We start from the raw sequence: 14686 nt of genomic DNA on the forward strand, positions 1-14686 counted from the left end.
CTGTTATCTGAGAGAAATTATTCTTTTTTACTCAATAGGTTGTTGTGATCTGGAATACACCACCTGAAAGATCGAAAAAAGGGGATTGAAAAAGTACTTGAAAAGCTGACGTTCACAGGTATATGACGAATAAATGAGTTAGCGGGATGACCATCTATACTGGGGTGTCAGTTGATCTCAGATATAACTCTACTCAACATTGGTCTGCAAATTTTAGTTTTTCTTAAATTTCATGCTAGTTTTGGAAGCAGAGTTAGTGGGAACAGTCTAATGAGTCATTTTCACAATTGCATTTTTCTCATTTAAACCATTAGAAATTGTTAATCTGGGACAGCTGTAGAATGCTGAATTCAGAACCATGGTCAGCAACCACCAAACTGCGTCATAAGGGCAGTACCCAAGAATGGGCATGGATGTACAGCCCTGGAAAGTACTTCTGTCAACAACTTGGACTCAAAAATGCAACTTTTACATTGGTAAATAAGGTAATTGGATAGGTCTTCCAAAGAGCCAGCTCAGACACAACGGACTCCTTCTGTGCTTTGTGATTCTATTACATAGGATTTCCGATTTAGCCTAAAGCAGAGTGCAAGGCATTGGTCAGTTTCGAGCACCACCTACAATGTCGTGTCTGCTGAAAGTGCAGGCAGATGCCTTGTCTCCAAAGGCTATCTTGCATTGGTCATCTACCCCATAGAACAGGCCTGGTTTCTGACCAGAAAGATCGGACTCTGTTGCTGGCAGATCATTCAAGCAAGTTGCTTGGCTGGTGCTGTCATAATAAACACAAGAAATCAATTAGTATTAACTGGAAATCAATTTACGTATTGATGTGCTTAAGGTGCAGCACTCAAATAAATAACTAGCATTTATAAAGCAACTTTCAGAGCCACAGGCCTCAACATGCTTGACAGCTAATTTTATATAATTTTGAAGTGCATCACTGTTCTAATGCGGTAAACATAGAGGCCAATTTGTGCACAGCACCCCCCACAAACAGGAATGACCACCTAAGCATTTTTTTGTTTACAATCTTCATTGAGGAATAAAACCCTCTGCATTTCTTCAAATGATGCCATGGCACTTTTAACATTCACCTGAGAGGGTACTTGGGGCCCAAGTTTAACATCTCATCTCAGGACGGCAGGATGTGACCAGTAGCTATCACAAGGATGAACATTTGGACCTCCAGCTTTTAACAATCTATATCGATGATTTGGATGTATGGGGTAATTGTAATATTTCCAAGTTTGTGGATGATACTGATCCACATTTGGTGTGTTGCGGCATGGCACTATCAGTCTTACAACATGTGCTGGAGAAAAGGCAGAGCTGGGCAACGGGGCGAGGAAAGCTTTACCTGAGGAACTTTACAAACTGCTCCCGACTGCACTCAGACCAGGTCAGATCAATGCTGTTGTAGCCACCCTCTGCTGCCATGATGTGTGTTTTGTCTACACAGTTGTTTCCAGTCCCATCGTGACCGATGCCGAAACTACCAAAAATATATGAAGAAAACTTGCATCACTAAGGCAGAGACTGCTGTTATCTTACCTCATCCCAAACATAAAATGACTGAGAACAGTAAAATTCTGGAAAATCTCAGCAGGTCAGGCAGCACCTGAGACCAAAGAAAAGTCCAGGTAATATTTTTAGTGTATGATTTTTGGTCAGTGACCACCCTGTAATCACCCTGAAACCTTCACACCACCTTCCTCAAAGTAACACTCCATGAGGAACAGACTCTATGAGAACAGAGAGATAAGTTCTCGCTCCAGCTACAGACTCTCATTGTAGATGGAATCCTCCTCTTCAAAGAACCTGTCTTTCTCCATAGTTTCACCCTATACTTACAATTTCATTGACTGTATCTTAACATTAGTCATCTCTCTCCCTCTGTCTCTCTCCGTAGTGTCTTTATTTCCCACTCTCTCTCATCCAGTGTCGCTATCTCCCACACTCTTACCACCCCTAACACATTGATCTATCTCTCACTCTTTCTCCCAGTGGCTCTCCACGCTCCCCCACCACCGCCCACACACACACTGTCCTAGTGCATCTGTCTGTCATTCTCAGCCCCCGGTGTCTCTATACTTCACTCTCTGTCGCATGGTATTTCTAATGCCCTTCCAATGTCTCTATTTTGGACAGACACTCTGTTGTCTATATCCCACTCACCTTACCATCTCTCAAATTCTATTTGCTCCCCTAGTTTTTCCATCCCTGTATCCCATTACTCTAACCGCATATTCTTTTTTTCATAGAATCAAGCGAGGACCAGGGGGCTGCCGGGAATATATTTGGGCAACGGCTGAACCCGAGACACTAAACGTGTAGTGTCTCCCACCCGCCCTCCTCCTCTAACCAAAAAAAAGGACTCTGTGGTGTGTTGGTAAGGTAAGGTTTTTATACTTTTTCTATTTCTTCTGTATTGTGTAATTGGTTAAAAATTTACTTTCTTTTTTTATTTATCTATTAATTGATTATTTGAAAGGACCATAGCAGAGAAGTATTAGAAAGTATTTAACTCATAAATTGAGATAAAGTAATAAAGTAATTAACTAAGTAGAGATGGCTGGGCAGGTGATGTGCTGTAGCTGTATGATGTGAGAGCTGGCTGATCCCATTGTGAACGGCAGTGACCACATCTGCAGCAAGTGTTGGTTGCTGGAAAAACTCCGGCTCAGAGTTGAAGATCTGGAATCTGAGCTTCAAACACTGCGGCACATCCGGGAGGGGGAGAGTTACCTGGACGCTTTGTTTCAGGAGGCAGTCACACCTGGTAGATTAAGTAATTCAAATTCAGTTAGTGATCAGGGACAACAGGCTGTGACTGCAAGTGAGGCAGGTAGGGGGATCCTGAGTTCAGGAGTGGAGGAGCCTCAGCTTTTGACCTTATCCAACAGGTACGAGATACTTGCTCCCTGTGTGGATGAGGAAAAGGGCTGTGGGGAGGATGAGCCAGCTCACGACGGCACCATGGTGCAGAAGGCCATTCAAGAGGGGGGAGCAAAAAGACAAGTGGTAGTTATAGGAGATTCTATAGTTAGAGGGATAGATAGTATCCTTTGCAAGCCGGATCGGGAGTCCCGCATGGTGTGCTGCCTGCCCGGTGCCAGGGTGCAGGACATCTCTGACCGGCTTGAAAGGAAATTGGAGCGGGAGGGGGAGGATCCAGTTGTTGTGATCCACGTTGGGACTAACAACATAGGCAAGGCTAGGATGGAGGACCTGTTTGGGGATTATCAAGCACGAGGAACGAAATTAAGGAACAGGTCCTCGAGGGTCATAATCTCCGGATTATTGCCCGAGCCACGTGCAAATTGGTTTAGGGATAAGAAAATTAGGGAAGTAAACATGTGGCTAAGGGAGTGGTGTGGGAAAGAGGGGTTCCATTTCATGGGGCATTGGCATCAGTTTTGGAACCGGAGGGATCTGTACCAATGGGACGGTCTCCACCTGAACCGATCTGGAACCAGTGTTCTTGCGAAAAGGATAAATAGGGTGGTCACGAGGACTTTAAACTAGTGAGTTGGGGGGAAGGGAAAGGGAAAACGACAGGGAGTATGATAGTAAATAAAAAGGTAAGCAGCAGGTCAGCATGTGTGCAGGAGGGTTTAAGTTCAAGGCAGACTATGAAAGAAGCAAAAAGGAAGGATAACTCAGGAGATATTATTAGAGATGTTGGAAATCATGAGGGTAAAAAAGCTAACATAAAGGCACTTTACCTGAATGCTCGTAGCATTCGTAACAAGGTTGATGAGTTAACGGCACGAATCATTGCGAATGAATATGATTTGGTAGCCATTACGGAGACATGGTTACAGGATGGTCACGACTGGGAGTTAAATATCCAAGGGTACCGGACTATTCGGAAGGACAGACAGCAAGGTAAGGGAGGTGGTGTAGCTCTGATATTCAAGGACGCCATCAGGACGGTGCTGAGAGATGATATAGGTTCTATGGAGAACGAGGTTGAATCCATTTGGGTGGAAATTAGAAATTCTAAGAGGAAAAAGTCACTGATGGGCGTAGTCTATAGGCCACCAAATAATAACATCACATTGGGGCGGGCAATAAACAAAGAAATAACTAATGCCTGTAAAAATGGTACAGCAATTATCATGGGGGATTTTAATCTACATGTAGATTGGTCGAACCAGCTTGGTCAGGGTAGCCTTGAGGAGGAGTTCGTTGAGTGTATCCGTGATAGTTTTCTTGAACAGTATGTAATGGAACCAACGCGGGAGCAAGCTATCCTAGACCTGGTCCTGTGTAATGAGACAGGAATAATTAATGACCTCATAGTTAGGGATCCTCTCGGAAGGAGTGATCACAGTATGGTTGAATTTAGAATACAGATGGAAAGTGTGAAGATAAAATCCAATACCAGGGTCCTGTGCTTGAACAAGGGGAACTACAATAGAATGAGGCAGGACTTGGCTAAAGTAAACTGGAAACAAAGATTTTATGGTGGCACAGTTGACGAGCAGTGGAGGACTTTCAAAGCAATTTTTCAAAGTGCTCAGCAAAAGTATATTCCAATGAAAAGGAAGGACTGTAAGAAAAGGGGTAATCTGCCATGGGTGTCTAAAGAAATAAGGGAGGCTATCAAATTGAAAGAGAAGGCATACAAAGTGGCCAAAAAACAGCATGAAACTAAAAGATTGGGAAAACTTTAAAGGTCAACAGAAAGCCACAAAAAGAGCTATAAAGAAAAGTAAGATAGAACATGAGAAAAGCCAGAACAGAATATAAAGACAGATAGCAAAAGTTTCTATAAATATATAAAATGAAAAAGAGTGGCTAAAGTAAACGTTGGCCCTTTAGAGGATGAGAAGGGGAATTTAGTTATGGGATATGATGAAATGGCCGAGGCATTGAACAGGTATTTTGTATCGGTCTTCACAGTGGAGGACACTAATAACATGCCAGCAATAGACAAAGAGACAAAGGTAGGTGAGGACCTGGAAACAATCATTATTACGGAAGAGGTAGTGTTGGGCAAGCTAATGGAGCTAAGGATTGATAAGTCTCCTGGCCCTGATGGAATGCATCCCAGGGTACTAAAAGAGATGGCGGGAGAAATAGCAGGTGCACTGGTGGTAATTTTCCAAAATTCGCGGGACTCTGGGGCAGTCCCAGCAGATTGGAAAACAGCAAATGTGATGCCACTGTTTAAAAAGCGAAGTAGACAAAAGATGGGGAATTATAGACCGGTTAGTTTAACCTCTGTAGTGGGGAAGATGCTTGAGTCTATTATCAAGGAAGAAATAGCAAGGCATCTTGATAGAAATTGTCCCGTTGGGCAGACGCAGCATGGGTTCATGAAGGGCAGGTCATGCTTGACAAATCTTTTGGAATTCTATGAAGACATTACGAGCGAGGTGGACAATGGGGACCCAGTGGATGTGGTGTACCTCGATTTCCAAAAGGCCTTCGACAAGGTGCCGCACAAGAGGCTACTGCATAAGATAAGGATGCATGGCATTAACGGTAAAGTATTAGTATGGATAGAGGATTGGTTGACTAACAGGAAGCAAAGAGTGGGGATAAATGAGTGCTATTCTAGCTGGCAGTCAGTGACTAGTGGTGTGCCTCAGGGATCGGTGTTGGGACCGCAATTATTTACAATTTATATAGATGATTTGGAGTTGGGGACCACGTGTAGGGTGTCAAAGTTTGCAGATGACACTAAGATGAGCGGCAGAGCAAAGTGTGCAGAGGACTGTGAAACTTTGCAGAGGAACATAGATACATTGAGTGAGTGGGCAAAGGTCTGGCAATGTAAATAAATGTGAAGTCATACATTTTGGTAGGAGTAATAGTAAAAAGGATTATTACTTGAATGGTAAAAAGTTGCAGCATGCTGCCATGCAGAGGGACCTGGGTGTCCTTGTGCATGAATCACAGAAGGTAGGTCTGCAGGTACAACAAGTGATTAGGAAGGCAAATGGAATTTTGTCCTTCATTGCTAAAGGGATTGAAATTAAAAGCAGAGAGGTTATGTTGCAGCTGTACAAGGTGCTGGTGAGGCCACACCTGGAGTACTGTGTGCAGTTTTGGTCTCCTTACTTGAGAAAAGATGTATTGGCACTGGAGGGCGTGCAAAGGAGGTTCACTAGGTTGATTCCGGAGTTGAGGGGTTGGCTTATGAGGAGAGACTGAGTAGATTGGGATTATATTCATTGGAATTCAAAGATTGAGGGGGGATCTTATAGAAACATATAAAATTATGAAGGGAATAGATAAGATAGAAGTAGAGAGGATGTTTCCACTGGCAGGTGAAGCTAGGACAAGAGGGCATAGCCTCAAGATTAGAGGGAGCAGATTTAGGACTGAATTGAGAAGGAACTTCTTCACCCAGAGGGTTGTTAATCTATGGAATTCCTTGCCCAGTGAAGTAGTTGACGCTACTTCAGTAAACGTTTTTTAAAAAAAGGTAGATTTTTTTTGAACAATAAAGGAATTAAGGGATACGGTGAGAACGCGGGTAAGTGGATCTGAGTCCGTGAAAAGATCAGCCATGATCTTACTGAATGGCGGAGCAGGCTCGAAGGGCCAGACGGCCTACTCCTGCTTCTAGTTCTTATGTTCTTATGTTCTCTAAATTGCCTTGTGCCTCACTGAATTGAAATAGTCGTTTTGTTTCTCTGGGCTTGGCGTGGTGACCTTGTGCCCGCAGAGCTCACCTGTGACCAATCTCATGAGCCATGGTGATGCCGAGATTGAACCCTGTGTCCTCAGTTATGACGCAGCTCCATGACCGGCTGCACAATCCCCCCAGCTGAGTCACACCACGAACCATCTTATTCCCATTGCCAGATTCTAGGTCAAACCTTAAAAAAGACACAAAATGGAGTGAATATGAACTTGTACGTGTGCCAATACAGACGTCCGAACCCCAAATTTCACCTCCAAGCCCAAACTCCAATCTCAACCATAAACTGAATTACAACGCGAAAGCTAACCGCAAACCCAATCCAAATTCAAATCTAACCTTCAGTCAACACAAGTCATACTCAAAGCCAACAAAAAAAATCCAAATTTAACCAATCTGACCCCAACCCTAAACCAAATTGCAACACAATCCTAACTCCAGCCAAACCCACAACCCCAACCACACTTCAACCCTACCGGTACATTATCCAACCCATTGTTAGTGACTTAAGGGTATGTGCACTCTTATTGTGATTTGATGAATTGCGAATAAAGAAGTCAGTGGGGTACTTTTATAAGAAATTAAACCACTATCAGAAAAAGTACACTACTTCTTTGGGATTATTATTGGCTTTTTAACATTTTGAAGTCTATGTCCAAAATGGTTTCAAAGAGACACTAATAACTGACCCTAATCTGCTGGTTTTTGTACAGAAATTTAAAACTCAAAATACAATATTGTTCTGATGGAGTTTATTGATTCAACCATTCAATGTAAAAATTGATCACTTTCCTGGCTGCCACATTATCAAGAATATAATTGTGTGAAATAGGGTGTACACAGTTAATGGTTGGGCCCTAGGAGATGTTGCCAAACAAAGAGTCCTAGAGGTGTAGGTGCACAGTTCCTTGAAAGTAGAGTTGCAGATAGACAGGGTGGTGAAGAAGGCATTTGGCACACTTGCCTTCATTGGTCAAAACATTGAGTATAGGAATTAGGATGTCACGTTGACATTGGGGAGGCCACTTTTAGAAAACTGTGTACAATTCACCCTCCTGTAGAAAAGATTTGTTAAACTTGAGAAGGTGCAGAAAAGATTTACAAGGATGTTTCTGGGACTGGAGGGTTTGAGGTATAGGGAGAGGCTGAATAGCTGGGGCTCTTTCCTTGGGCTATTGGAGGCTGAGGAGAGACCTTATAGAAGTTTATAAAATTCGGAGGAGCATTGCCCTATTCATGGGGTGAATAGTCAAGGTCTTTTTTCCGAGGGTGGGTGAGTCCAAAACAGGAGGACATAGGTTTATGGTGAGAGGGGAAAGATTTAAAAAGGACCTGAGGGGTAACATTTTCACATGCGTGTATGGAATAAGCTGCCAGAGGAAGTGGTGGATGCTGGTGCAATTACAACATTTAAAAGGCATCTGGATGGGTACATGGATAGGAAGGGATTAGAGGAATATGGGCCAAATGCTGGCAAATGGGACTAAATCAGATTGGGATGTCTGGTCAACACGAATGAGTTGGACCAAAGGATCTGTTTCTGTGCTGCATAATTCTTATGACTATTTGGGAGGTAAGTCACAAGAAATTGTTTAAATCCTGCATAAGGAATGAGTAAGAGTGAATAAATGTAATTTTCTTTCGTTGTTTTATATATGTGTTATGTTCAACTGGTGATGACATGCATTTGAAAATGTCTTTCATTTCTTTAAGGGTGGAGGTATGCAAGAGATCACATTTTTCTTTGTTAGGGACTATAAATTGAAATGTAAATCAGACTGCACTGTTACTGAAGTTCCAGGAGAGTTTTGCAACTTGAAAACCAAATACTGAGTATTTTGAGCTATCCAGTACAATGTGGCTGTTTGAAACTGTTAAGAGGAAAATTCAAGCCTGAGTAACCTTGAAAGATTTTTGAGTGAAGGAAATTCTGCCTAACGACCGCCTTCTGATTGGTTGAACTGCAATGTTTATAGCTGTAGGCACCAGGGCAGCAGAGAGAAATGTTCCAAAGGTCTAAACAGAAAGCATCCTCTTCTTCCTCTCATTCTGAAGAAGAGACATACTGAAAGGTTAACCCTGTTTCTCTCTCCAGGATGCTACCAGTTGCAATTATCAGCACACTCTTCCCAGATACATCATTAACACAACCCAACTACTTGTGTGGGATTTAATACCTTAAATGATTGTCACAGAAATAGTGAGAGCTGTCACAGTCTTTGCAATGGTCTTTAAATGGTAACTAGGGTTTTACACATGTCCCTGGGCCCTGATTCACATGCATTTTGACCTCTAAAGGTGCCAGCAAGAGATTCAGTATGGACACTGGGCTGTGTGCTTACTGACCCTCATTTGGAAGCCGTTACCTCTGAGTTAATGCAGGTTATGACAAGTTAAAAATAACTCCAACACCTATACAAAATAAAATCACCTCAAGTTATTAAGAAAACAGGACCCAGTAACTGAAGGTCCCACTTCTAGAATGTAAGATCAAGCAGTAATTAAAACACCAACACTGTGATTTGTTCAGTACCTGGTAACATAGAGGACCAGGTCAGCATGGAGTGGTTCGGAGTCGTTCTCTGGGTTAACTGTTCGGCTCCATCTGCACAAGTCAATGAGTGATGAGGTGAGGTTTCTAGTGATCTCCAGTCCCAGCTGTGAAGAGGAAACACTGTTGGCTATGAGTAGGCATTTTAGGCTTTTCCTGATAGAATATTCCCCTAAGGCTCTCTACACCACTCTCTAATTTAACCTTTCATTCTGAAGAACAGGGAACTTTATGGATAGAAAGAGAGAGATTTCATGGTGAGGTTTGTCCTGACTTCGATTTTAAATTCCTTGATGGATGTAAGTGTCAGTGGCTCCTTGATACCACACTCAGTTGAATGTAGCCTTGATGTCAAGGGCTGTCACTCTCACCTCACCTCTGGAATTCAGCTCTTTTGTCCATGGTTGAACCAAGGCTGTAATGAGACCAGGAGCTGATTGACCCTGGCGGAACCCAAACTGGGAGTCACTGAGCAGGTTATCTCTGAGCAGGTGCTGCTTGATAGCGCTGTTGATGACACCTTCCATCACTTTACTGATGATCGAGAGGAGACTGATGGGACGGTAATTGGCCGGTTGGATTTGTCCTGCTTTTTATGTACAGGACATACTTGGGCAATTTTCCACATTGTCGGGTAGATACCAGTGTTGTAACTGTACTGGAACAGCTTTGCTAGAGGAGCGGCGAGTTCCAGAGCACAAGTCAAGGTCCATTGCCATTGTGGAGTGAATCGAATCGGCTGAAGTCAGCTATCTATGGTGCTGGGAACCACTGGAGGAAGCTGAGATGGATCATCCACATAGCACATCTGGCTGAAGATTTCTGCCAATGCTTCAGCCTTATTTTTGCGCAGATGTGCCAGGCTCTTCTGTAATTGAGGATGGGGATATTTGTGAAGCCTCCTCCTCCAGTGAGTTGTTTAATTGTCCACCACCATTCACAACTGAATGTGGCAGGACTGCAGAGCTTAGATCTGATCCGTTGATTGTGAGATTGCTGAGTTCTGTCTGTCATTTGCTGCTTATGCTGTTTGGCATACAAATAGTCCTGTTTGGTGGCTTCACCAGGTTGACACCTCATTTTCACGTATGCCTGGTGCTGTTCCTGGCATGCCCTCCTGCAATCTGCATTGAACTGTACAAGAGGGCTGCCAATATCCTGTTCTTGATACTCTTCCTCCTCCATGCACCCCAATCTGGAGAAAGTAAGAACCACTGCCCTGTCCCAAACTTTCATTCTGTCTTTCCTAGAATCCCAACAATCCAACTCCTCACCTCCCTGAATCTTTCTTTCATTTGATTGTCTACAAGCTTCAAAAAGCCAAGCGACTGATTCACATCATCTTTCCTTTCACCATAGCGTCCAGCACTATAGGTCTCAGTCCTTCAGCCTTTAGTTAGTCAGGGACTCATACAGTTCACGCAGCTCAATTCCAAAATGAATCAAGGAATAAATGTATTCAAATTCTGAGGTACCTTTGGTGAGGCTGCCCAAAACTGAGTGTGGATGCTGCTCAAGAAGAATTTTAATTCATTCTTGGGCACTGTTAGTGATGGCAGATATTGATCTCATTAGATGATGGTTTGCACCAGACCAGTTAGCTCTATGTTGAGCATTGCCTGGTGCAGTATACGTGGCTCACTGATATGACCTGTCTCTGATACTGTTGCTGCAGAGGAAGACAGTGGGCTGGGAAGGTGCACAATTCCCTGGCCTATGTTTTTTTTTCCTATTTGTTTGCAGGATGAGGGTATCACTAGCACTACCCATCCCTAACTGCCTAGAGTCAACCACATTGCTGTGGGCCTGGAGTCATCCAGACAGGCTAAGGATGGCAGGTTTCCCTCCCTAAAGGGCTATAGTGAAGCCATTGGGTTTTTATGACAATCCATATTTGGTACATGGCCACCATGAGGTTAGCTTTTTATTTCAGATTATTATTGAATTCAAGCATTACCATCTTCCACAGTCAGATTCAAACTCATGTCCCCTGAAAATTAGCCAAGTGACATTACTACTAATACTGCTACTACAGCTTCCCCCTATTCTCGAACCTCTGCTCAGCCAGCTGGGTTTCTCGTATCTGCTTGGCTCTTCTAATGTCCTTCCAAACAATCAGCCTACAGAGGTCACATCATCAGTGACTGTCTCCAAACTGTCAGTGTCCATCATCTTCATATTTTGCTGACTGGTGTCCTTGTTATTGTACCCAAGAGATCATGACTCAGTGGCCAATTCACCATTCAGAAGGTCTTTGGCTAAATGGTGTCATCCATCCAACAGATGTGGTCAAAACACGTATAATCCAACAGGTTTATTTAAAATCACACGCTTTCACAGTGCTGTTCCTTCATCAGATGAAGTTCACTATAACCTGGTGTCATGTGACATCTGACTTTGTCCACCCCATCCAACACCGGCACCTCCACATCAAAACCAATGTAGATGTGCCCAAGCAATATATATGCGCTCATTGAATTAGCACATTTCTGGATCTCTGAGCTGGTCACCTTGTCCTGCCAAGAAATACTGAGGATAAGTCTGAGACAGCGAAGGTTGGTCTTTTCTCCATCATTTTTAGTGATCCCAACATTATAGTGACAGAATTAAATGAAATTGAAATAAGCTATGATCCGCTTTGTTTGCTGAGACCTCACCTGGAGAACAGTGTACAGTTTTGGTTTCCTGATTAAGGAAGGAGTTACTTACCAGAGAGTGAGTGCAACAATGGTCCATCAGCCTAATCCCTGGGATGGTGTGATTGTCTAATGGAGGAATGACTGAGAAAACAGGGTCTGTATTCTCTAGAGTTGAAACAATGAGGGGTGATCTTGTTGAATTTGGAATGTTCTTACAGGGTGGATCTAGACAAGATCCATTTGCTGGCTAGAGTCCAAAATCAGGGGACATAATCTCTGTATAAGGAATGGGCTGTTTGAGTCTGAGATGAGGAGGAATTTCTTCATTTAGATCTTTGAAATTTTCTTTGAAGCTCAGTCATTGAGCAGATTCAAGACAGAGACTAATGGATTTCTGGAGACCAATGTCATTAAGAGATATAGGGATAGTGTGGGGAAATGGCATTGAGATGGATAGTAGGTCACTTGTGCATTGCACCATCACTGAGTGGAGGAGCAAGCTCAAGGGACTGAATGGCCTACTTTTGCTCTGATGATTTGGGCAGATTTACTCCAGGCCTCTGGGAAACCAATCCAGTCCTATAATCACCACACCATCATACCCATGTAGGGGCAGTTTTGTTACCTAACACTCAAAGGATTTATTTGAGGACATTTATCAAATCACTAATCAGCAGCTCTTCAAACATCGCACACTGCCTTTAAGCAAACTAGCACCAGAGAAATGGAGAGAAAGGACATTCCCTGATCTCATCCTTGTTTAAAATCCACACATGATTTTAGTACTCCCAATCTCTGTAATCTCCTCCAGTCTCGCAACCCTCTGAGATCTCTGTGCTCCTCCATATCTGGCCACTTGAGCATCCCCAGTTAATCACGTCATCACTGGTTGCTGTTCTTTCTGGATCTCAATCTCTGTAATTCCCTGCCTAAATCTCCCCACTCTTTCCTATTCTTTTAAGATTCACCTTATAAATTTAAGCAAGGATTTTGGGCACCTATTCTAGTATCTCCCCTGTGTTATTTGAATAAAATTTTATTTGATAATTTCTCTTGTGAAGTGCCTTGGGACATTGTCACTATGTTAAAGGTATCACATAAATGCAGGTTGTTGCAGGCTGAGCCGATTGGAATCTGGGTGGAACAGGGCTTATACCTCAGGCTGAGTCAGGATAACCATCTTCGTTAGGTGGACACGTAGTTGGGCACCCAGGGAAGCGTCTCGTAGGAGCTCAGCGGCCTGTGTAAATCAGAAGCACACGAAAGACCAATGAGGAATGAAAGTCATCAGAGCAGGGCAGGGCCCATCAGGGAGAGACAGCGGAGCTCCCAGCTTGCACACACCTCCGGGTGGGGAGTGCCCCGCTGTGAGAAGGCCCATCTCCCTCCACTCCCACTCTCCCTCCCCCCCACCAACCCCGGGAGCAGGATCAGCCACCTCACCAGGCACTTTTCCCTGCAACCGCAGGAAGTGCTACACCTGCCCCTACACCTCCCCCCTCACCCCCATCCCAGGCCCCAAGAAGACTTTCCACATCAAGCAGATGTTCACCTGCACATCTGCTAATGTGGTATACTGTATCCGCTGTTCCCGTTGTGGCCTCCTCTACATCGGGGAAACCAAGCGGAGGTTTGGGGACCGCTTTGCAGAACACCTACGCTCGGTTCGCACTAAACAATTGCACCTCCCAGTCGCGAACCATTTCAACTCCCCCTCCCATTCCTCAGACGACATGTCCATCCTGGGCCTCCTGCAGTGCCACAACAATGCCACCCGAACATTGCAGGAACAGCACCTCATATTCCGTTTGGGAACCCTGCAGCCCGATGGTATCAATGTGGACTTCACAAGCTTCAAAATCTCCCCTCCCGCTACCGCATCCCAAAATCAGCCCAGTTTGTCCCCGCCTCCCTAACCTGTTCTTCCTCCCACCTATCCCCTCCTCCCACCTCAAGCCGCACCCCCATCTCCTACCTACTAACCTCATCCCGCCCCCTTGACCTGCCAATCCTCCCTGGACTGACCTATCTCTTCCCTACCTCCCCACCTACACTCACCTTTGCTGGCTCCATCCCCGCCTCTTTGACCGGTCTGTCTCCTCTCCACATATCTTCTCCTCTATCCATCTTCTATCCGCCTCCCCCTCTCTCCCTATTTATTTCAGAACCCCCTTCCCCTCCCCCATTTCTGAAGAAGGGTCTAGGCCCGAAACGTCAGCCTTCCTGCTCCTCTGATGCTGCTTGGCCTGCTGTGTTCATCCAGCTCTACACCTTGTTATTTCAGATTCTCCAGCATCTGCAGTTCCTACTATCTCAGCCAGAGAGCTGCAGGGTACCCAATCCGCAAAGTAAAAGCTACAGAGGGACCGGGTCAAGCAGCAAGGTACAAAGATCCCAGAACAACAGGTAGAGAGGAACTGCTGGATGTACAAAGATTCAGGTCTATTTATTGTAGGTGCAAGGCAGCAGATTTGCTTCAGTGTGAGGTGCAAGGCCACTATTCCCATACCCCCACCCTAGCCCTGGGCTGTCAGCCTCCATTGAGGGGCCCTGAAGACACTCACAATGTTCAGATTGGTGAGAATATAGCGCTCTGTGTCCTGTTTATGAAAGTTGTACACATCGTGCATCACCACAACCAACAGTTCCAGATGCTTTGTCTCCCTCACAGACCGCCTTGTTACCAGAGAGGACCTGGATCGACCTGCAACATTCAAGCAGAACAGAAGACTCAGCAACTGGAATGTGTGTGCATGTCTGTGTGCATGTCTGTGTGTGCATGTCTGTGTGTGCATGTCTGTGTGCATGTCTGTGTGTGCATGTCTGTGTGTGCAT

General features: G+C 44.4%; 1 protein-coding gene across 1 annotated transcript in view; it reads right to left on the bottom strand.

Moving 5' to 3' along the window:
* The window catches only part of adamts13 (ADAM metallopeptidase with thrombospondin type 1 motif, 13), a 38185-nt gene that overhangs the window by 23023 nt on the left and 476 nt on the right, over positions 1–14686 (bottom strand). The window contains exons 2-7 of the mRNA XM_048613422.1: positions 14416–14555; positions 13008–13091; positions 9195–9319; positions 6693–6839; positions 1361–1495; positions 622–772 (exon numbers count right to left, since the gene is read on the bottom strand). Of these exons, the coding sequence (XP_048469379.1) occupies positions 622–772; positions 1361–1495; positions 6693–6839; positions 9195–9319; positions 13008–13091; positions 14416–14555 (782 nt within the window). The remainder of the gene's footprint in view (positions 1–621; positions 773–1360; positions 1496–6692; positions 6840–9194; positions 9320–13007; positions 13092–14415; positions 14556–14686) is intronic.

Source organism: Rhincodon typus, chromosome 28, assembly GCF_021869965.1.
Source record: "Rhincodon typus isolate 14 chromosome 28, sRhiTyp1.1, whole genome shotgun sequence".
Taxonomy (NCBI): Eukaryota; Metazoa; Chordata; class Chondrichthyes; order Orectolobiformes; family Rhincodontidae; genus Rhincodon; species Rhincodon typus.